Source organism: Gadus chalcogrammus, chromosome 20 (assembly GCF_026213295.1).
Source record: "Gadus chalcogrammus isolate NIFS_2021 chromosome 20, NIFS_Gcha_1.0, whole genome shotgun sequence".
Lineage (NCBI taxonomy): Eukaryota > Metazoa > Chordata > Actinopteri > Gadiformes > Gadidae > Gadus > Gadus chalcogrammus.
Window position 1 is genome coordinate 9751660 of NC_079431.1, and position 23511 is coordinate 9775170.

The 23511-nt window shown below is 48.6% G+C and overlaps 1 protein-coding gene and 1 long non-coding RNA gene across 2 annotated transcripts; both read left to right on the forward strand.

Annotated features, from left to right (window-relative positions):
• Nucleotides 1-1820: 1820 nt before the first annotated feature.
• Nucleotides 1821-8342, forward strand: LOC130373833 (uncharacterized). The gene is made up of 3 exons (XR_008893545.1): nucleotides 1821-2157; nucleotides 4603-4742; nucleotides 8256-8342. It is a non-coding gene; the product is annotated as an uncharacterized LOC130373833 (long non-coding RNA).
• A 514-nt stretch (nucleotides 8343-8856) lies between these two features.
• On the forward strand, nucleotides 8857-22958 carry fhip1b (FHF complex subunit HOOK interacting protein 1B). Its single transcript, XM_056579872.1, has 11 exons — nucleotides 8857-8985; nucleotides 9851-10261; nucleotides 11036-11266; nucleotides 14353-14598; nucleotides 15388-15555; nucleotides 15931-16010; nucleotides 16406-16575; nucleotides 17087-18694; nucleotides 19937-20115; nucleotides 21060-21222; nucleotides 22377-22958. The coding sequence occupies exons 1-11, from the start codon at nucleotides 8857-8859 to the stop codon at nucleotides 22718-22720; spliced, it is 3729 nt and encodes a 1242-aa protein (XP_056435847.1). The 3' UTR covers nucleotides 22721-22958.
• The last annotated feature ends 553 nt before the right edge of the window (nucleotides 22959-23511 follow it).

Genomic DNA, 23511 nt, shown 5'->3' on the forward strand with positions numbered 1-23511 from the left:
GAAACAACCAGGGACTAAACCCCTCCCTATGTAGATGGATCTACAACTTCCTGACAGGGAGTCTCCCTGGGTGGGGAGAAACAGTGACCGAACCCTGCTCCCCGGTCATCATCAACACACGTATCCCCCAGGGATGTGTGCTCAGTCCCCCCCTGTTCTCCCTGTTCACACATGACACACATTGATTGCAAAACAACCATCGCGGGCCTGCGGAACCCTGGTAGCATGGTGTCAAGACAAGCCAAGACAACAGCCTCTCTCTCAACGTCAGCAAGGCAAATGAGATGATTGTGGACTAGAGGAGGCTACGGGAGGGGGAACGTGCACTCATACACGTCAATGGAACTGTGTTGGAAAGGGTGCTGCTCCTTTGGGTGCAGCAACAACGATGACCTTACCTGATTTGCTAACACAGGCAAGGTTGTCAAATCAGCATTGAAACTTCTCCGCTACCTCAGACTGAAAAGTTTGGTATGGATCCAGTTGTCCAAACATTTTCTTACAGGTGCATTATCGAGTATTTTGACTGGCTGCATCACAGTGTGGTACGGTAAGGTCTTACACAGTGTTGTCAGGATAGTACACATCATTGGCAGAAAGCTCACTGCCCTACAGGAAAACTACCACGCATGCTGCCCCAGGAAAGCTCTCAGGATTATTAAGGACTCTCACCCGCCAGCACATAAACTTCTCACTCTGCTGCCATCTAGCAGGCGATACCCGAGCGTCCGGTCTGCACATAATTGAATTTTGGATATAATGGGATTTTGTTTATTTGCTATACTATTACCCTGTAATATACTTATTGCATTCTAGTATTCATATATACATACTTATTATTAAAACACATCCTATAATGCTACAGCTCACTTGTTCTACAGGGGGAGGAGACCTCTTGGAGCGGGAGAAATGTCTTGAACACCTAAAACCATAGGGCACCCCAGTCTAGGGGGAACTTCATTCATTCTCTACCAGAGGCTTCCTATAGAGGGCATCTATCAGTCAGAGGGAAAGCCAGAGGGAACCTTTCAATATTTTCTCTGACATAGGGGCTCTCTGGAGCACACTGGAACACATAATGTTCTCTCTATAGGGCCTTCCAGAGGACAATGACAAAGGGTCCTTTTCTCTAGAGGCACCGTGAGGGCACTTTGAGTTTTTTTAGAACCAAAGGCGAGTGTATTTTTGTGTTTGTTTTGTGCAGGCCATTGCCGAGGATGTACAAACTATGAAGCATCCTACTTCAAGGTCACAGCACAATGTTACGATACATTGAAGTTGCAATAAGTAACCTACAACACTGTGTGATATACTATGCACCAAACACAGAGGCAAGTCCTTGTATGTGTTAAACGTTCTGTAAATAAAGTAAATTCTGATTCTCATTCTGATGTTAATGCCTTGCCTTTTTATTTCAAACTGTTACTGGCAAATCATAATAAAATACATACAATTCAACATTTTAATGTTCAAACATTTGATTAAATGGAAAACGGCCAGAAGATGAAATGTATCTTTACGTTAGGCCTAAACTCTGGCCTGATAGCTACTGTCCCAGTCCCAAACGTGGAATCATTCACTGGATTAGAGTAATTCCTCTGTGGACCTATTGATGTGATTTCAATGGTTCGGATTACACTTTCATTGTGTATGAATTACACATTGACGCATCTTCCCTTCACTTATGATCAAATTGGCCTCTTCCTACGGACCTCACCTCTATGCAACGGACTCACCATAGCAGCCCGACCGTGGCTCGCACATCCGTGCACATAGCGCGTCATAGCGTCCCCTACGTGTGGGTGTTTGTGTGACAGCGGAATCCAAGTAAGATGGCTGCGGAAAAGGGAGAGTGACTGGGAAACCACTGAAGGAGATGTGTATCTCTTGCCCAAGACTGCGTGGCATGTCTCATGAAGAAGTGGTTGTTTACGTCGTTGCTGTCAGCGCATCGGCTGCGGATAGCGAGCCTGCCTACGACCGTTTATCTCCGCGTTAAACGTCCGACCGCTGGGCTGATCTGGTGGATTTATCAAGCAGCCAGCTACTAGCCGCATTAGCGTGAAGCTAACTAGAAGCCGTGGTTTGGGGAATTTACACCCTCCACCCCTCTTCAGGACAGGACCCTCGACACTTGAGAACCCGTGGGCATTCAAGGTAAGACACTCCTGCATGTGATCTGTGTCAACGTAACAGCAGAAAAGTACTGCAGCTGTTCCCAGGTCAGCTGTACCTCTGAGGGAGTCCTCTGGTAGCTTGGGCTTTAGCAGCGCCGAGCTGGTTTGAATAACGGGCACACTGTTGACATCTACGGGTTTTTGCTTAGTTGACATAACGTTAAGGCTTTCAGTTGAAGTATTTGGAAGCAATATCACAAAACAAATCGTCCATCAAATCTGTATCGTGGATTGGATGGTTACTGTAACAGCTCTGTGTAAGGGGCAATGTGTGCTGCCATGCATCTGAATGTTGCATCTGAACTGTACATGCAGTGCGGGGATTGATGACTTTCATCATCATGTGACACGTAAACGATTGTTGGGTATTACACATTAATATGTTGTTGTTTTTCTAAATGAAATCCGCTGATTATTTGTAATTTCTATCATCTTTTTTAATGTAACAAATGTGTGTACTCACACCAACTCATTCTAAATTACTGAGAACATGCATACAAACACACATACACAGCATACGTACATACACACCATATATGCATACATCCATACAACAATATGTATGCCTACACACATATTGTACGTACATGCATACACTATAGCATCACTTTCGAAAATGCATTATACGGGCTTGCTTCTACTTCTGTAAAGACACAATATTGTCTTTGTTTTTCTGAGGGCATACTATCAAACCCTTACAAAGAGAATTTCCATTAGCTTGTAGTCCTTTCACTCTGCTTTCCTTTTATTTACTGGAGAATGGAATAACGGTCTTCTCCCGAAGCTGAAAGAAAGTAGAGCTGTGCCAAACTAGAGCATGCCAATGTTTTTGTCATAACAAGGCCCCGTTTATATTGAAAGGGCATATGCTTCTCAGATGGCCCCTAATGGAGTTATGCTAGATCTGATGAATGACATGTGTGGACATGTAACTTGCAGTTCACTCATCCAACTTATTTGCAAACATAAAGATACCCTGGTTAAGCAGATTAGCTGCCGGCACTGGAACCTGCAAGTGAACTTGGAACCTGTTCTGCATTTTATGGTTCTGAAGTTTTCCCCTAGGGTGGAAATCATTTACCAGTTTTATTTTTTTTCCGAAGGCACATTATGGAGCAAAGGTTATGTCAGATACATAACAATCCTGTTTTGTGACTTTTTACAACGGCATCCAATGAGATGAAACTCTACTTTCTCTCTACATTAAATGAAGCATTTCAATCTATAAGGGGAGTCTGGGTTTAAATCTAGGCAGTTACTGGATTTCTGGCTGCTTCTGTTCTTCTGTAGTGTTTTCTTAATGAAGTACACAGGCTGGATGAGCGGCAGGGGTTTTGGTCTTGGGATGTGAAGCTCTTCTGTGACCTCAACCTTCCCTGACCAACAACCGCTAAAGTTCAACCAGATTGAGCTTTGAAGCCAAATCATCACACTCACTTTGGATTTGCTCAGTGCATCTCGAAACCATTCCTGCAACCTACAAACCATAGGAAATAATGGAGTTTAAATGTAGTGCTGAACACACAAGAAAGCCTAGCGGAAACCACTTGGATTGCGTCAAGGATGCAGATTATACTAGCTTCAATTAACTTGCTACCTTGGCCTTACTTGAACAATTTGCCAGAGCCTCATACATTAGAGTGGAGGACATGTTTGACTAAAGAGAGAAGAAGTGCATCTCAAGATCCGAATCAAGGCACAATGCTTCCCACTCCTTCAGAGCTTTTGTTTGTTTGGTTTTACATGGCTAACTGAAAGCTGATCACAGTACAAGGGATGCTCTGTTAAACTCCAGTCTGCAGTCATTTACACATGCTTTCTTGGTTTATTACTGCTAAAATAACTTTGCCTGAGTGAAAACAACACATATCTGTAGTATTTACTAGCTATACCAACTCATTTGAGATCCATTGATGCACCCTGCTTCACATAGGTTTTAGAGACCGAAGAATGCATTAGAGATAAAATAGGAGCCCTTGCATTGTCTTTGCAAGAACGTTGTCTATTAAAGGTAATAATTAACTACACTCCCGAAACAGAGTCCTCCTCAGGCAAAGGCACAAGTACTTAAACTGCTAAACATGCAAGGGTTATAAAATAAAGTTGTGTGCACAGGTTTTTTCTTTTCGAAAGGCAATCAATCAAATGTTTGAATGAAATCAGCCAGGCAACTGGCCATCATTGTCCTCCCACTGCCAGGAGAACCCATTACTAACACTTTGAGCTGGTTTTTCTAATCTCCCCACTCAGAATTGTGCAGTGAAATAATGAACATGCTCCTTAATCCCCACTAATATGCACCAATCCTCTACTTGGAGAAGGATAAGAAAGTAGATAAACTGATCATTGGAATGAACTCTGTAAAAGATGTTGTGCTACCACGTCCCTTCTACACAGCGTCAATTTCCACATCTGTTGCATGCAGGTACATGTCCAGATCCTAGTTTGAACGGTCCCAGGCTACCTCAAATCCCAAGATCCACTGAGGCCATGCCTCTCCCTTTCCCTCCATCAGGGCCAACATGAAGAAATAGTCCACCCTGCTGCTGACCAGCTACATTTCAGGTACGGTCGCTTGTTTAATTCATAGCCCCGTTTCTTTTCCCTCTACAAGCCACGGTTTCCATGTAAATTGTGAAGGCATCCTATGAGGGTAACCTACTTTCTTGACTCCCGATCCGTTGCTGGGCTAAGTATAGCCAGGAGTATCGGTACACTGCATATTGTGGGGAGTTTTCAGAATCCTGTGCTCCATCACTTAATCGGGCCCCTATTTTCTGATTTGTCCTTCCATTTTGTGGTACAAAACAAACGTGGTGTATATGCCGCCGTGGTTATCTCAGCACAAGGTGGTCTGCAACTGACCTGCTCCATGCCTATAATAGTCGACCCTTCGTGACTTTTTCATTTTGGTTTGCGTGACTCAAACATTCTGAACGCTGCTTGTCATTTCCAGTCCATTCGTTAGCTGGGAACTGCGCTCTGATGCCAATTATGTGTGGCGGGTCAAGTAAGTACGGACCTCGTGTACACTAATCCACTTTGATTTTACATAGCTTGTCTGACAAAGACAACGACCATTAAATCGTTAGAATTTGATCACTGATCACTGGCAAATATATGAGTTGTGATAAACCAGACACATTCTTATTCTAATATCTTATCAAATAATCTAGTGCAAATAATTGTGCAGTTCTTATTCCACTCTCGGCTCAACTCGACTATCCTAGCCTAGCCTGTCACAAACAAACAAATATGTGACCTAACTTAACCTGCATCCACACCACAGGTTTCGTCGCTGGCCTTAACTGTGAACCACTCAGCCTTGTGTCCCAACAGGTGACTAGCACAGTGTGCCCTCACTCCCCTGGAATGGGTTAGGCACTGGTCTGTGCGTGGCCATGCAGAATGATTACAGTTACCGTGCCATCGAATGTTAGGCCTTGCGCAAGAAGCTGTCTGGCTAGCACCAGGCGAACTCTAATTGATAGAAATAAACAAGACTACAAGGGACGATATTGTGTTGCTCGACTGTCATTTTGGATATTAGAAGAATGGACACAATGAATGGGAGTCATTTAAAAAGCAGCTTTAATCAGGTTGACCATATCTGCAGTAGCGCCGATCTCATCTTGTTACGTCCACTTAAGCCATCAAAAGAAACTCAATAAAAGCCGATCAATGTTAACCATGTCGGATATATAGAGCAAGACAAAAGGATCACAGCATATTTCAGGGAAAACGCTGATACTTTCATGCATTTTAATTATTCAAAAAGGTAAATAAATATATTTTATTTAGCCTACATAAAATGTTGAAATGTGTTTTAACTGAAATGTGTGTTTTAATTTGGCTCATGCGGGACTGACGTTATTATAGTTGGTACACATTTACATTACGGTCGGTATGGGTGTAGCCCCAGGGAGGAAAACTTCTGTGCGTCTTACGAAGGTGGACTTTGCACCTTTTCCCGTTAAACAGTGTGCTCTTTGAAAGGCGGAGCTAGTTTGCCTCTTCCTCAAGCCCTGACTCCAGTCAGCTTAGAAAGTTAGCTGGGCAATAGCAAGGACATAGTGCAGTGAGTTCGTTGTTTTCTCTTTCCGTAATGAGGCAAAAAAAGGGTAAAGTGAAGCTCATTTCTAAATTTATTTTTCCAATTATGATTTTCTGTTCTCAGTTTTGGCCGACGGCTGTTTGCTTTCTTAAAGAATGCCCCAGCCCATTGACACAGAACTGATGTCAGAGAGGCCAAGCGATCCCCACATGACTCCTGGAAAATAACCGACCAACCGTCCCTCCCTCTTTCTCCCAGCTAGTTGTTTCCTGGAAGTTCAGGGTGGGGCGTACTGGGGAATTAGAGTGCTTCTCTGTCATCTTCCTCTAGTGTCCTGTACCAGGGCTCTTTCAGGGCTATGGTTAGAAAACATTGCTCATGGTTGCTTCAGCCTCAGTTCTGGCACTAGACTTGCTGGTATGTGGCACCGACAACTGCCCTTGACCAAAAAAACTATCTTCAGCGGTCTTCCTCAAAAAAATCAAAAATCCTTCTGAAAACAATCTTTAGTTTATTTTGGCCAAAGTACCTTTATGTTGAAATAATCACACAGGGTGCCAAAGATGCAGCATTGTCCAAAAACAGTACAACGCATACTCAATTCCCAGTGGCTCTTGATCAAGACCAAATGTTGCCCTGCCCTGCTGAGTGGTGTGCTGTTGTCTTGTGGAGCATTGTTTCCTCAGTTTATCACAGCATACGTATGATGTGTGTGTTTGGGGAAGGAAGGAAGGAAGGAAGAAAGGAGGGATGGAAGGGAGAATATCAAGTTATAATACGGCCTATGCGTACCATTTTCTACAATTTTAATATGTTCAGTGGTTGTCTCTTTTATTTCATATCTTTAGATTGAACCAACTTTTCCATAGTGGCATCATGTGCCAACTTTTTTCTGTCGGTGTAATTGTTTTCTTATGTTAATATTCCCCATACACAATGGCTATGAAGGAAAACATTTCCATTAATGCCCATACATTTCGAAATGCATATTGCACCAGCTTTCCATGCAAAACCGACACATTAATTAAAGTCCATTTCTCATGGTATCTTGCATCCAGCATCTGATGTTAATTGCAATGATGGTTGACATTTTTCTTCAGTCACAGTGGTTATTGCTCCCTTTGCTCGTGCTACCCTTCATTCTCCATTGGTAAATCGCATCTTTTTCACCAGTGGCCACTCCACTCCAAACGCTTTACAATATTGCCTAACATTCACCCATTCATTCACACATTCACACTCTGACGGCGCCGTCAGTCATGCAAGGCGACAGCCAGTTAGGGCTAGGTGCCTTGCACTCCTCAACAGTGAGGTGTAGGAGGAGCCGGGGAGTGAACTAGCCACCTTGCAGTTACCAGCCAACCCGCTCTACTTCCTGAGCTACCACCGCCCCCATTGCTTACCTCATGCGGCCCAGCTTAGGCCAAAGGGCTTTGATATTTAGTCCCTTGTTTTGCCCTTCCTCACATCGTATACAGTAAAGATACGCACTGTGCATATCTGGGAAGCTATCATAGCGGTACCAGCAGCCTGTTATGTAATATGACATTGTTTCTCCTTCAGGACAAGGTTTCCTGGTCAAGGTTTTTGAGCTCTGAGGTGAACAACACATTGCCGGTCAAACCATGCCATTGTAAACAAATTGGAAGCTATTGGTCATAGTCATGGTCATGGCGGATTGATGCTGCTGTTGTTGTTGTCATATTTCTGGACTCCAGAGAGAAGGTGTGGAAATGTTAGGAAAAAAAAAAAGAAAACGTTTTGACCGATAAGGGTTTGTTAGTCCATCCTTGGAAGGTTTTCTGAATGCTTGAATTCAAATTTCATTACGCGTATCATAATATAATCGTATCAGACACATTTGCCAGCCAAATAAGGGCTAGCCGAAACTCCGCTCTAATCTGTGTATTTGCATGTTCATTGGCGTTGTGGACCAGGACACCTCAGTGCAGGTGACACGACACGACACGTACTCATGTGAAGTTGTTAATGATTACCCTTCTTTTGCTCTTTCCCTCCCACAGAGTAGAGTGGCTCCGTCCGGCCGCCTCTATGGAGTGGTGTCGCCTTCAGACTGGATGACAGGATCTGCAGAGTTGAGCTGACCCCCCCCCCCCCCCCCCCCCCCCCCCTGCCGGGGAGTGGACCACAACCACCTCCCAAGCTGACCTTTAGACCTCCTAAGCCAAAACCTCCCTGCTGCCAGTCGTTCACCGGCCTCTCCCAACAACAAGGAAGAATCGGTCCATCCTTAACCTCTCACCCCATCCCTCCCCCTCCCCCTACTCCTCTCTCTACCGGTCTCTGTATTTACCTTCTCCTGGTTGATAGATAACTGTCCCTCCTCCTCCCCCCCCCCCCTCCCTCCTTCCTTCCTCCCCTACCTCTCTCTCCCTCCCTTTTCCTCCTGTCTCCTTTCTTTCCTCCTTCTTCCTTATATCCTTCTCTGGACCCCCTTCCACCCCCCTCCGTTCCTCTATCTTTTGGGGGCCCCTTCCATACACGTGAGCGCCCTATTTTGGACTTGGCCTTCAACACGCCTTCACAGGCCTTCCGACCTACTCCTCCACCAACCCCCCCCACCCACCCCATCCCCCACCCCCAGCCCTGCAGGCTCCGTCCAGCATGAGCTGGCTGAGCCGCCTGAACCCCCGGGGGCCCGCCGGTCGGTCGGGTCGGAGCGCGGCCCCCGCGGGCCCCTGCACCGCCGACCCCGAGACCTGCCTCATGGTGTTTGAGAACCACTGGAGACAGGTGAAGATGGACACGCACACACATGCACACGCACGCTATGATGACGAAGCCATGAATTGATTCGGATTCACATTCATCGATTCTTTGATTTGACAAAATCATGAATAAAAAACACAAATAAATGGACGGCTCAACATCATCTATTAAACAGGAATTTGAAGGTCATTATACCTCACGTATGAAGCAGGGTTTGTTCAGTAATGATTGAAAAGTATACTGCTTCCCCTAAAGGGCTGTTTCGGGCCGGTCTCATAACTGCAGAGCATGTAGCTGATTCAAACTGCCCTAATGGCATCTGGCTACATTCCCTGCTATCGGCCTGTCGAAAATCAATGCTCAGAGTCTCAGGACTGGACCGAAGCGGCGGGCTACTCTGATGCATGCTTTCAGGGTTTGCCATGTTATCGATTACTTCTACTCTCGTGTGTCGGAGAGAGACACGGAGGTGGGAGGAGATGCACTTTCCACTCAGATGTGAGTGCATTAGAAGATGGCATTATGTTACGAGTAGGTGTGTCTGCGTACCGCGTGGCTATCCAACCGAAGGTGGCCTGGCTCTGTCGTAGGCCGTGCTCTCACCTTAGTAGTATTTGACACGAGGCACCGCATACTGCTACACAGAAGAATTATTCCATCAACCGACCCAACCTGCCAACGTTTTCCAAGTCTTCTTTTATTTCCCCCCCGCGTAGCTTATGGTATTAAGTTGCACAACCAATCCTGCGTAAACTTGCAGGCCGTGGAACAGATTATCTGCCTTCTTCTTCCACCTCTGTGAAGCCAATAAAAGAATGACTCACTAAACTGAAACGCGGGCGGTTTCTCACGGTGCTCTCTTCCTCTGCCCCCCCCCTCTCCTCCTCAGGTGTCCTGGGTGGTGGAGCAGCGCGAGCCCTCGTCGTCCAGCGACGACCTGGCGGCGGTGAGGAACCACACCGACCAAATGCTGTGCCTGCTGGCCGAGGAGCGGCCCCGGGACGGCCCCGACAGCGGCGGGGCGGGGGGCCCCCCGGCCCCGGGCCCCATCCTGGAGCTGGTGGTCACGGAGGGCATCCTGGAGCGGCTGGTGCAGTGGCACCTGCGGCGCGGCCTGGACCCCGACAGCCAGGGGGCGCTGCTGAAGCTGTTTGAGATGCTGATCGGCCAGTCCCAGCAGCCGCTGCTGCAGCACATGGCCGTGCTGCAGCCGCTGCTGGGCCTGCTGGGGGCCTGCGCCGACCCCCAGCTGGGCTGCCCCCCCGCCCTGGAGAACAGCCTCGTGCTCCTGCTCAATCAGGTAGGGGACCCTGACGGACAGGACGGACACACGGGCACACAGACAGTGCACACTGTAGCCTGCAGTCATTGAAAAAATACCAATCTTTAAAGAAAATGCAAAACATTGTGAAATATATTTATTTTTATTATTTATGCATTGCCTTTTTGAACATATAAATTTGTGCCATTATAGATAGGACAGTGAAGAAAGACAGAACAGTAAAGAGAGACAGGACAATGAAGAGAGACAGAACAGTAAAGAGAGACAGGACAATGAAGAGAGACAGAACAGTAAAGAGAGACAGGACAATGAAGAGAGACAGAACAGTGGAGAGAGACAGAACGGTGAAGAGGGACAGGACAGTGAAAAGAGACAGGACGGTGAAGAGAGACGGACAGGACGGTGAAGAGAGACAGGACAGTGAAGAGAGACAGGACAGTGAAGTGGGACGGACAGGACAGTGAAGTGGGACGGACAGGACAGTGAAGAGGGACGGGACAGGACAGTGAAGTGGGAAAGGACAGTGAAGAGGGACAGAACAGTAAAGAGAGACAGGACAGTGAAGAGAGACAGACAGGACAGTGAAGAGAGACAGTACAGTGAAGGGAGACAGGACAATGAAGAGAGACATGACATTGGGCTGAAGAAGGGAGGGAATGCAAAGTAGAATAGGAGGACCAGAGGTGGGAATTGAACCTGGGTCGCAGAATCTGTTAACCTACGTGGTTAGCCCACTAGCGAGTTTAAACCCTGCCGTTTCCCTAACTAAGTCCCCCCCCCCCCCCCAACCAGGTGTGTGTGACCATGGCCCGGCAGCCCGTGGTGCTGGAGATGCTCTTCCGGGCGGCGCCCATCCAGCAGGGCCCGGCCAACCTGCTGATCTTCTCCCTGCTGGTGCCCTTCATCCACCGCGACGGCGCCATGGGCCAGCAGGCGCGTGACGCCCTGCTGCTGGTCATGGCGGCCTCGGCCAGCCACCAGGCCGTGGCGCGCTACATCGCCGAGAACTCCTACTTCTGCCCGGTCAGTGGATGGGGGAGGGCAGGGAGGTGGTTTTGGGGCAGGTTCGGATGTGTTGCCTCAGCGGTACGCTCGCATACCTGACTTAAAGGTCACATATTGTACCACCAGGTGTGAGTGTGATTAGCCATTACAAGCCGTTTCGAAAATCGGCCTCTTCTGACATCACAACGGCTTGTAATCATCCGAAGACCAGCTCGAATCTGGGTGACCGGTTTAAGTTCTTTCGCTTCATGTTTGTGTGTTTTCTGTGAGCGCTAATGGCAAACTCGGACTCAGACAGCACTAGTAAACAACATTATAAAACATCATATCGGAACACCCACATTCTTGGAAATTAGCTCTAAAGCTTTCAAGTCAACAGCTTTGTGGACTGGCCACTGTAGAAATCCATGTATTAAAATCCCCTTCTGAAAGCTTAATCCCTAGTAGGACTGCCGGATCCGACGTGAGCATAGCGGAAATGGTGTCCTTGGTCTTTGGTGTTGACGACTCGTTACAACCCTGTGTGATGCCAGGAAATCCTGAACTGGGGAGTTCAGGCTTGATCCCTCCACTTATTCATTTCCTGCCCATTTTTTGTCTTTGTCTCTCTCCATGTTAGTTGTTGTTTTCTTGAGTGGCGTAGGTATAGTTCAAGTTCTTGATTTGTCCCTTTGAGGGTATTAACTTACGAACAGACAAAATAAATACAGACAAAAATAATATAAACATTAGCAGTTCTGGATATATAGGTATATTCATGTGATTGAATGACAACAACCGCAGACAAGTTAATTGTAAAGTGTTGACATTGTAAGTAAAGCTCTTGTGTTGAAAATAACTGAAAATTAGTTGCCTTAACAATACCAATAGGCGATGGAGGCTTTGTTTACGTCATTGACAACTTGGCATCATTAGGAACTTTGATCTGGCCCTGGGCGACAGTTGGCATCACATTTAAATTTCATCCAAGTTCAACTTGGATCGAAATCCACTACAGATGGGATTCATTAGTTAGTCTCATCACTGGAACTCAGCGAAACGACAAATTGTGCAAATGTCCAACAGCAATGTAATGACTTGCAGTGCTAATCTAATCAGGCCATGGTTTCAACAACAGGTTTCGTGAGACTTTTCTTATGCGAGTGTGGTGTATGTTTATGTTGCTTACACAGGCTGATGCAGCACTGATGGCAGCTGATAATGAACAAAAGGGAAGTGTGTGTGTGTGTGTGTGTGTGTGTGTGTGTGTGTGTGTGTGTGTGTGTGTGTGTGTGTGTGTGTGTGTGTGTGTGTGTGTGTGTGTGTGTGTGTGTGTGTGTGTGTGTGTGTGTGTGTGTGTGCATCCAGCTAGATACGAATCTCCTCTCAGATGTACTTAATGTTCGACTTTATGCTTGCAGATATTTTGCTCACATTTTCTAATAACATTTCAAAAACTCTTTTCTCATTTTATCTTTAAAACAACCTTAAATGTCATCTTGACCCAGGCTTGGATTGTGTATTTAAACCAACGTTTAGTCGGTTAAATGCACAATCCAAAACTGGGTAATTCATTTAAAAGATGCACACAAAGTGTAAAAAAAAAAAGAAAAGTAGCCGCAGTCACACTACAAAGTAAATAAAATATATTGTATAATTAGTTAAATACATATCAAACATTAAATATACAATAGAAAACTGTTAAAGAACATTGACTGAATTTTCTAGTGTGCAGGCAGTGGTGGCTGAATAGGCCGACCTTCTGAACCATGTGAGGTCCTCTGTGATGTGCATATTCTGAGGAGGTTGAGGTTCATGGGTAAAGATTGCAAAGGACCAACCAAAACCAATGTGTGCTGTAGTTTGTCGAACGCTAGGCTAGCCCTACTCCAAAATACATACTCTGGCTTCTTTGGACTGCTGCACGACTGCTGCACGACTTCAACCAAGGAAACTATAGTATATATCAAACTGACAAAAAGCTAAGATAATGGCCGCCTGCCATGGCTTTGTGTATCACGCGTATGATTTTTGCCTGAAATTTCTTTCTTCCCACCCTGCCCCCTCTACCTGTACTGTATATCTCCTCGTTCGCTCGTTGCCAATGCGCCCTCGCAACACATTCGCACACAAACACACACACACACACACCCTCACGTACGCTGAATAATGTATGAGTGTCGGTCTGACCTACTTAACGGGCAGAAGGACCAGAGGAGGTGCCAAAGCACCAAACACTAGGGCCACAGCTGCCTCCTATTGCGAGAGCATCGCTCCCCTTCTCGCTAGCAACATCCTTCTCGCTCTATTTACTCCTCCCTCCATACCCCCCCTCCCCCCGTCCTGTCCCGTCCTGTCCACTCAGCCCACAGCACATTCTCACTACCACTGAAAAATATTAGTTGTGATGTATCCTTCTACCCATCTATTATGTGTGTGTCTGTGTGCGGTATCTGTCTCCTTTCTACATAATGTGTTGCCGGGATGGATACTGAGTCGAGTGGTGATGCGGTTGGTAGGGGTGGGGGGGGGGTTCTAGTGAGTGAGGTGTTGCTTCTCATCAAGAGGATGCTTTGATCTATCACGCCCTCCTCCCTTTCAGTTCCCCCAGGTCGGAGCACTCCTGTCAGTGTATTCGGGGGGTGTGCCTTGGTGTGTTATTCAGCTCATCTCTTCAGCTCATTGATGATGCCCGGCCTGTTAAAGACAATTTTTCCGCCATTACCACCATTAAAGCATGCTGGGATGTATTCCCCTTAGGCCGAAAAGCCAAAGGCCTTGTTTTGATCTGTTCCCGATCAAAACACCATGTACCTGAATGTCTATTAGAATTTTTTCAGGAGAATTTCAATGCAAATGTCAGGATACGTTGTTCAGACATTCGGCCCATCAGGAGAATATCAGGAGAATATCAGGACTTTCACAAATGTCTGAAAGTAGCTAGTATCTACATACTATGTACATACAGGGATGGTTGTACAAGACTACGGCCCCTCTGCAGTCGCCAACAACGACCGGCCCCAAAAAGCTCATGAGGACTAAACCGTCACGTCTCGCCAACCGTTGACCTGATAACCTCCCCCCCAGCCCCGATTGACCGGCCTTGTTTTCCATCCGTCCCCCAGGTGCTGGCCACGGGCCTCAGCGCCCTCTACTCCTCCCTCCCCAGGAAGATCGAGGTGCGCGGCGACGACTGGCACGCGCTGCGCCGCGAGGACTGGATGGGCGTGTCGTCCCTAGTGCTCTTCATGAACTCCCTGGAGTTCTGCAACGCGGTGGTGCAGGTGTCCCACCCGCTGGTCAGCTCCCAGCTGCTGGACTACCTGCACAACGGCTTCCTGGTGCCTGTGGTGGGCCCCGCGTTGCACAAGGTGAGGAGGGGGTGGGGGGGCGGTGGTCGGGACTAGCGGTTCTGGAGGTTGTCCCAACCTCCGAGTGGGGGAGGTGGGGTCAGGTCATCACTTAAGCCTGGTTTGGTTGTCACCGCATCTGAGCATGAACACGACGACGTATTCATTGACCTCATGCACTGTACATATTTCTCCTCCTCCTCACGCAGAGTGCGTGACCTGCTGTTTATGCCCTATTAAGGCAAAGCAGAGACTACGAAGGCCACGCCCCTTAACAAAGGTGCATCGCGGCGACTTTCTATTAAACATTAGGGTGCTTCGAGAAAGCCCTGGGGCAGGAAGTGGTCGACGGTTAAGGCTTCCTTCTTAGAGGTGTATGTGAAAATGTGTTGCATGCAAAGGTTGAGCCTGCCACCCATATGATGCCAAAGTATGTGCAGCATGAGTAATTAAATTCTTGCAAAAAGCAACATACCGAGGATGCCATTTAAGGCCAACTTGAGGCCAACAAGTCATTTGCATCTAATTTCCTGTTTAAAATGATTACTTGTTAAGATTAAGTCTGCCAGGTGTCTAGTACATTCCAACTGCAAATAGCATCGATGACACAATCGAAGCGTCCTCGAATGACCCACACCATGGCAGATCAAATTCTGATGGCCGACACACATCCTTCATCCATGTAATCACGTCATACTAAACCGATTATACTGGTTTCCTTTCCACGCACATACACGGCATTCATTCACATCCATCTCTACCCTTCGTTGACTTCTCCTGTTGGTTCCGTTTCTCCTCCCCGGCGTCCAGTCGTCTGTGGATGAGATGATCGCCAGCACGGCCTACCTTGAGCTGTTCCTGCGCAGCATCACAGAGAAGGCCCTGCTGAAGACCTTCCTGCGCTTCATCCTGATGCATCGCCACGACAACGACACCATCTTGGACACCCTGCTCACGCGCATCAGCAGCAATTCGAGGGTGAGTGGGAGTGTGTTGAGGGCCTGTGTGTGTGGATGGGTGGGTGTGGGTGTGTTTTGTCTTCTCGGGCGTCAACGTTGTTGCCCGGTGGCTGTGGACAGTTCACACAAATTTCTACCAGCGGAGCAAATACAAAACACACAGTACAACTACTATATTAAGTGGCTAGATTTGATACACGAAGGCTTTCTTTATATTTTGTTCCAGGACCTTGTACAAGAAGGTTCATAAAAACATTTCATGACACATTTGAGAAGACTCAAGACGCATCCCATCCTATTTTGGGTTTGCCCAAACTACTTTTGCATTTTATTACTTGTTATGTGTTGCGATTTGCATGCAAGGTAACAATAGTAACGTGGTTGTGTCCCACAGCTCTGCATGGTGTCCCTGAGCCTCTTCAGGACCCTCCTCTCCCTCAACTGTGAAGACCTCATGCTGCAGCTGGTTCTCAGGTAATCCCCGACCCACCTGGCATTCTGTTACCCCCGCAGACAAACTAGTGGCAGGGCTGGGCTCCCACTCTGAGGAATTGCTGACCCTTGCCTTGTCACTGCCATCACAGGTGATTGACAGGTGCCTCGACAAGCAAGAAGTTGATTTGGTTGTTTCGTTTTTTTAGAACCGAGCTCTCTTCTGCTTTTTTTCTGCTTCTCTCTTTGCAAATCTCGAGTCTTACCGACAACGGCTTTAAATAAAGATGTAACACTCAACGTAAAGTACCAAAAGAGGAAGCACCTCGGTATTGAAAATGTAAAAACGATACTCTACTGGAAGCAGATCCTCAAAGAGACCAATGTCCGACTGAAGGTTATACCAGGTGTCCCATTGTTGTATCCTCCCCCCCCAGGTATCTACTGCCCTGCACCCACGTCATGCTGAGTCAGCGCCGGGCCGTCCGAGAGGCCGACGTGTACGGCAAGTGTGCGGACAAGTTCCTGTCCCTCATCCCCGAATGCTGCCGGCTGAGTGCAGCGCCCCCTGGTGAACGGGAGGACGACGTTGCGTTCTGGGGGAAAGGTAAGCCAGTGGAAGAGGCCCGAAAATGCTGTTTCAGGAAATGAACACACACAGAGACATCCGGGGGTGGCTCTCAGTGCTGCCTGAGATCAGATACCCTAGTTCATACCTCTTGGTTCCTTGTCCTCTGTTACTGTTACTATAACAACGGACTCGGGGCCAGAACACGTGAATCACATTGAAGTCGGGTTGTGCAATTAATGTAATTAATGATATGATTTTTGGGTCAAACGATCTCCAAACTAACATAATACATTTTTTACTTAGTATATTTATTTTATTCATTAATTGTTTCCTAGAAATTGCAGAACAAGTAGATATCTGTACATTATTTTCGGTTTGAAAATTGGGTTTATTTTTTCCTAGGGGTATTTTCAAAGTACCCAGGTACAAAGTGTTTTTTTGAGAGAAATGCTGAATATATGCATTGCATCGTGGTTTCAATATTGATCCAAATAATTGTGCTAATGGTTTCCCGATGATGGAGTCTGTTCCTCTGTGTTCTCCTCAGCGCTCAGCAGCCCCAGCGCGGGGTCCCCCGTCCAGCCGCGGCCCAGCACCCCGTCCCGCCTCGCGCTCTTCATCCGCCAGCAGAGCAGCGGGGGGGTGTCGGGAGGGGCCCCGCCGACCCCGACCAACGCGGAGGTGGTGCCCTCGTCTCCGCGGGGCGGCGGCGGCGGCTGCGGCGGTGGCCCGCCCGACAGCCCGGACAGCCCCATGCACCAGCAGCAGCAGCAGCAGCAGCAGCAGCAGCAGGTGTCGGTGGACTGCCTGGACTGGGAGTCGGGCTACCTGGACTACCTGCGCGACGCCCGGCGGGGCATCGAGCTCTGCTCCTGGGCCTGCCGCGACTGGTCGGCGCCCTACGACGGCGAGAACCCGGCGCCCGGCGCCGCCCCGCCCCCGCCGCTGCTGCCGCCGCTGACGGCCTGCAACCCCTCCATGGCCGTTTCCCACGAGCACTTCTCGTTCCAGCAGGGGGGCGGAGCCGGCGGCGGCGGCGGCGACACCCCCGGCCAGCAGAGGGCGGCGGTCGTGGCGGCGGCGCGCTCGGAGTGGAGCAGCTCGGAGCGGGACAGCGGCGAGTGGGACGTGACCATCGGCAAGAACCACTGCATCAGCCTCACGCCGCGCTCCAAGAAGCGCAGCCTGCAGCGGGAGGAGCCGCTCGCCAGCGCCGTGCCGCCGCTCTTCCTGCCCGCCGAGGTGCCCCCCGCGGCCCGTGACTCTCAGGCTGCCATCCCCCGCCCCGCCTCCTCCTCCTCCTCCTCCTCTTCGGCCCCTCGCCGCCCGCCGCCGCCGTCGACATCGTCGTCGTCATCCCACCCCGTGGCGCTGTCCAATGGCACCGCGGCGCCGGCGGAGGAAGGGTGCTTCTCGTCAGACAGCCGGGACAGAGGGATGGAGGTCAAGAAGGTCAAGCGGGACTTTGGGGAGCCTCCTCTACAGCAGCAGCAGCAGCAGCAGCAGCAGCATTCGAACGAGGGTTCCACCCAGAACAGCTCCGCCTCCCTCCTCGCCCGCTGCCCGGCGGCCACGCCCCCACCCCGACACCGTCAGGACAACGGCCACCTCAGCGAGGACGAAGTGGCGGCGGCGGCGGCGCCACGGGCCAAGCCCCGCCCGGCCCAGAGCTCTCGCACCCCAACGGCGCCGGCGGCGGTGGACGTCGACGGGGCGGAACCACCCGGTGCCGCGTCGCTCCTACCTGAGCCGGCCCTCCTGGACCCCAGGCCGCAGTCGGTGGAGAGCCTGATGGAGGAGCTGCTGCAGCAGGCGCCGGCGGACCAGCTGCTGCCCGGGGACTCCAACGGCCAGGGCATCAGCATCGAGGCCTTCAACCTGGAGCTCAGCGAGCTGGAGGCCCGGGTGAGGGCGCGCAGCCGAGACGCAGCGCCGGACGACGACAGACGCCCTCCGGCCTCAAGGCAACAGCAGGAAGTGGACGAGGAGGAGGTGGAGGACGAGGACGAGGAGGAGGAGGGAGGCCCTCTGCTGTCCGGACCCCCGGAGACAGATCAGACTACCCTGGGGAGTGGAGGCGAGGTCAGGGTGCTTGGCTCTGTGGTGAGCAGCCCTGCCAGACCTCTGGGTCAGCCTGCCAGCCAGCCCTACACAGGTGAGAATCTGGTGAACTCGGGAACACTGATATGTTGTCTTATGAAGTTTTCAACTTGGCGGGGCAGTGATGGAATGTAGTTTTGTAGGAGATCCATTATAACTAAAATGTGCAATTTTTAATCTACCATTACAATGTTCATCTGGAAGATTTTCATGTTAATCGATGCATGTGACTGGTGACTAAACCTATGGTCCACTGATGAAAGAACTCGGGTTTGTAGCATTATGAATGTTAAGATCTGCTGGTTGGTGGTGACAGAGTTTGTATCCCTGGGAACAATGTCGCTTAGCCCAAAGGTGTCGCTATGACAACTAAATAGAAATATCCTAGGATCATCACTTTATGGGAAGACCTAATTAAACAAACTGTTGCTACAGTTAAATATCTGTCCTGAACTTTGATGTTTAAATGTCTGTCTAGTCTTACAGTATCCCATCTAAAGAACAGTATTCTCAAGACCAATTCAACCATTAGTCATTACTGTTTGAAAATACCACGATGGCTTAAACACAATTGCTTACGAAACATTTCCGAAATGAGTGTCTTCTGCTGGCCAAACTAAAAGGACTCCTCTGGGATCTGATACTTATTATTGGACAATGGACAAACAATGGACATCTACTTCCATTGTTCCAAAAATACATTTGTCTGCTTGCCAATTGCAAGATGGAGAAAGTGTAAGAAGGAGACCAGCGTTGTTCCTTTTATCTTTTAATTAGACTGTATTTCAGTCTCAGTATTTGTAAGGTATAGGAGAATTACCTACACAACAAGCTATGATATGATATGGCTACAACAGACAAATATTCTCAGTCTGTTAATCCATTCATCATTTAAGATCAAAAAGTCCGGAATAGTGCGAATGCCATTTAAAAATTCCCAGACTACAAATTATGTCTTATGGGGGCACATGGCTTCCTTGGCAATATAATGTAAGTATGCAAGAAAAAAACGAAATGATCCTGACCAAATACTTGAATCAAAGAAGCATCAAGCAAAAATGTTTTGGTATTGTACTGGATAAATAACCTAAACAATGAATCAATTATCACAATTAGATCGAATACATTTCTCTGTCGGATGGACTCTACGATTAGTAACCGAAATCGTTGCAGCCCTACAACGTTGGCTCTGTTCATCAGCGTAAACAAAAAAAAAAAGCTAGTTTTACGCCCGCCAACACACCTGTTGTTGTAACGTAATCTGTCATCTCGCCCACACTGTGCTTCCGTCTGCCAGGCCCGTTCATGGTGGTCCTGTTTGCCAAGCTGGAGAACATGGTCCAGAACTCGCTGTATGTCAACATCCTGCTGACGGGCATCGTGGCCCAGTTGGCCTGCTACCCGCAGCCGCTGCTCCGCTCCTTCCTGCTCAACACCAACATGGTCTTCCAGCCCAGCGTCAAGTCCCTCCTCCAGGTATGCCCCCCCCCCGCGTTTTTTAATCTGAGAAATGCCTTCCGTGCAGATTTCAGTTAATCTCCTGACTTCTTTATTCAGTGTATTTCAGTGTATATTTTGTACAGTGTGGCTCACCGGGTAGGGCGCGAGCCATTAAGGCCCGGTCCTTACGGCCGAAACCCGGGTTCGATTCCTGCCCGTGGTCATTCGCTCTCTCTTTCTCCCATACCTTCCTGTATCTTCATGAGTGAAGCATTCATCTTTAAAAGAGAAAAATAAACTGTTTGATTGCTCGGTAGATAGATGCACTTTCCTTTGTTGCCTTCGTTGTTTTGTGTTCTTGTTTGGCAGACTGTGGCACTGCTTGTTAGTCAGGAGTTAAACTCACTCCCCGACCACCTATTGTTTCTAGCAAAATTACATTTTTGGAATACATTTGACTGGTATCGAGACCAGACTGATCTGCAAAGAGAAACGGAATATGAACTCGCGTGATCGAGATAGTTTCACAAAGCTACTGTGACATTCTTCTACTTGATACTAATTGTGATCTGCTGCTTGCACCAAACCTATGGTCCGGAGTTGAATGTACAGTAGAAGAATGTCGCAGTAGCTTTGTGAAACTATCTCGATCTTGCGAGTTCATATTCTGTTTCACTTTGCAGATCAGTGTGATTGGTTTAGAGGTGCATGCTGCTCCTCTTTCAGTAGTGTTGTATTATAAGCTATTGGGAATCTGACCCACTTAAAGAACACCTTGTCCTTGGTGCACTGTTCTCTCTGGGCTGCCCCCTTGAGCCCAGAACAGACAGGTAATAGCTTTATCGCTGCCATATTCCAACCTCGTTGCATCCCGAGGCAGTCCATTGACGAGACAGGGACACATTTGCACCTCAAAGTTTGGGTTGAGGTGCAAAAAACAGATTTAGCTTTCAAACCCATAAAAAAAAAAATTCCTGCAGGTCCTTGGTTCGGTCAAGAACCGGATCGAGGCGTTTGCGGCGTCCCACGAGGACTTCCCCGCCATGCTGAGGAAGGCCCAGCGGTACCTGGCCGCCCGGGGGAAGGTGGACTGGACCGAGTCGCCCACGGCAGTGCCCACCCTGCGACGCTCAGATTCACTGGGTGAGAGCACACACACACACACACACACACACACACACACACACACACACACACACACACACACACACACAGGGATGTTTAAAAAACAGATTATAAATCAAGCATGTAAATATAAACCTTCTTGGCCCTGAAGCTTGTCAGCCTTTGATGGTGGCAGAGAAAAATTACGATGCAGGTGAGTTGGGGAGGGGGTGTTGTTGGACCATCTGGGCCCATACTGCACCCACTAATGAGTGTGAGAGCAACCGCAGGACACTGCCAAAGTCAGCTCATTGTGACTCGAGGCCTGGATCGGACCCTAACGGAAGCTCTCCCATCCACTCCCTGGTTCTCAAACGAAGGCAGCCCATTGGCCGGTTTCATCGCATTCCATGGACCAAAGCGGTCAACACATCGAGCCAAGCGGCTGGCGAATCATATAAACATGTATTTAAGTATAGAAATGAAGAAAATCATTTGGCTAACAAAGCTGTAATCTGACTGGACGTGATTCCAGAGGCCATCATTCAGCGGGTCACAGTTGTAACTGGGGGAGCTCTGAGCGCAGCGTCAAGGTGGAAAATCAGGGTCAGCGCTAAATAAGGACTCTGCATTCGTCTCCAAGGGAAAACAGCGGCATGGCCAATCATCCTATCATGAGTGGATGATGATTATGATTTTGATTTAAATACTATGCAACAAATACCTGGAATAAACTCCCTGAGTATTTAAGACTTGCCCTAACTCTGACCCCTATAAAACAAGACTGAAGACTTTTGTGTTTGCTGTAGCTTTCTGCTAAATCTAAAATACATTGAACTTTCTACAATGAATTTCTTAACTTTGCTATTTTATTTTATTTATTAATTTGATTGTATGCAATTTTTTACCTTGCCTTTGTTGACCTTAATCTATTTTATTATTTCATTTGATTGTATGGGAAGCACTTATGAGTCTACCTCGTGTATGAAAAGGGCTATATAAATAAAATTGCCTTGCCTTGAGTGGACCACTTAAGTCCAGACGTCCAACGTCCGGGGAATCATAAATGAGTCACTCTCCTAAGATAATTGTCACGTTGAATTGCATGTCGTTAAAATCTCCACAAAGGCAACAGTTCGCCGTGTCGTTTGTTCTGACCCCTTCTGGGTTTGTCTCTTCCTGTCCCGCTGCAGTGAAGAGCCGCAAGCCGTCGCTGGGCGACCTGATCCTGCGCCACACCAACAGCCCCACGCGGGCGCGCCACGCCGCCCAGCTGGCCCTGGCGCACGTGCGTGACGGCGGCCAGTCACTGCACAGCGCCCTGTTCCGCGGCGGCTCCGGAGGCGGGCCCAGCATCGGCGGCGGCGGCAGCGGGGGCGGGGCCTCGAGCCTGGAGCGGCAGGCGGAGGCGCTGCGGGTGAAGAACGCCGTCTACTGCGCCGTGGTGTTCTGCGAGTTCCTCAAGGAGCTGGCCGCCCTGGCCCAGGAGCACGCCGTCGCCGTGCCCTTCGGCCAGAGCCAGGCCGCCGAGGAGTGAAGGGGGCGGGGGAGGCACCACCACCACCACCACCCCTGCGTTTGCCCTTCTACTTGGTACGACCCGAGGCCGCAGGCTCGCAGCCGGCGAGGGTCACAGAGGTCACAGCTTTAGGGCCCGTCGCTCGCCATAGGTGCACTGCCATTCTCCTACCACACGTGGTCTGGCTGGAACGCGGAGGTTACCCCTACGTTGCCATAGGAATAGAAACACAACAAAAAGAGGGCGGGGGGGGGGGGGGGGGGGGGCTGGCTTAGTTGACAAATAGATCTAGTAAAAATAAATGTGTGACATTTTTCTTAGACGACGGTGTAGGATATCTATGTAAAGTGGAGTGTGACACCGTTCAACTCCGGCTACTGTGCATATCATGTATATAATATTTATGTATGTATACTATATATAGAAAGTATTTGTAGATTCTCTAGATTTCGGAGTTTGTATATACACTACATGCCATAGTTGTGTTTGGCCACACGAGGGCCACGGTTAAAGGAGATCGCTGCCGTACTACTCAGTACATGTCTGCACTCAATTTCAAGACTGTAGGGTGTGCTTTTGTGGGAAACCATCGACACGGCAACCGATAGTTCATCTTTATTTAGAAGAGAAAAACATGGACAATGGTGACTTTCAATTCACTTCCATTGGTTTACAAATCTCAGCTCGGCTTAAGCAGCCACTGAAGTTAATTGATATTGTGTCAGGCGCCACTAGTGATACTTTGTTAGAGTATGGATAAGGACTCTTAGCGGAGAAAGATGCAAGAAAAAAAAAATAATGAAATGAAT

Excerpts from the sequence above, each read along its gene's own strand:
- fhip1b (XM_056579872.1), top strand. The coding sequence starts at position 8,857 with ATGAGCTGGCTGAGCCGCCTGAACCCCCGGGGGCCCGCCGGTCGGTCG. Across the intron at positions 16,011-16,405 it reads ATGCTGCAGCTGGTTCTCAG|GTATCTACTGCCCTGCACCC; the intron begins GTAATCCCCGAC and ends CTCCCCCCCCAG. Across the intron at positions 16,576-17,086 it reads CGTTGCGTTCTGGGGGAAAG|CGCTCAGCAGCCCCAGCGCG; the intron begins GTAAGCCAGTGG and ends TGTTCTCCTCAG.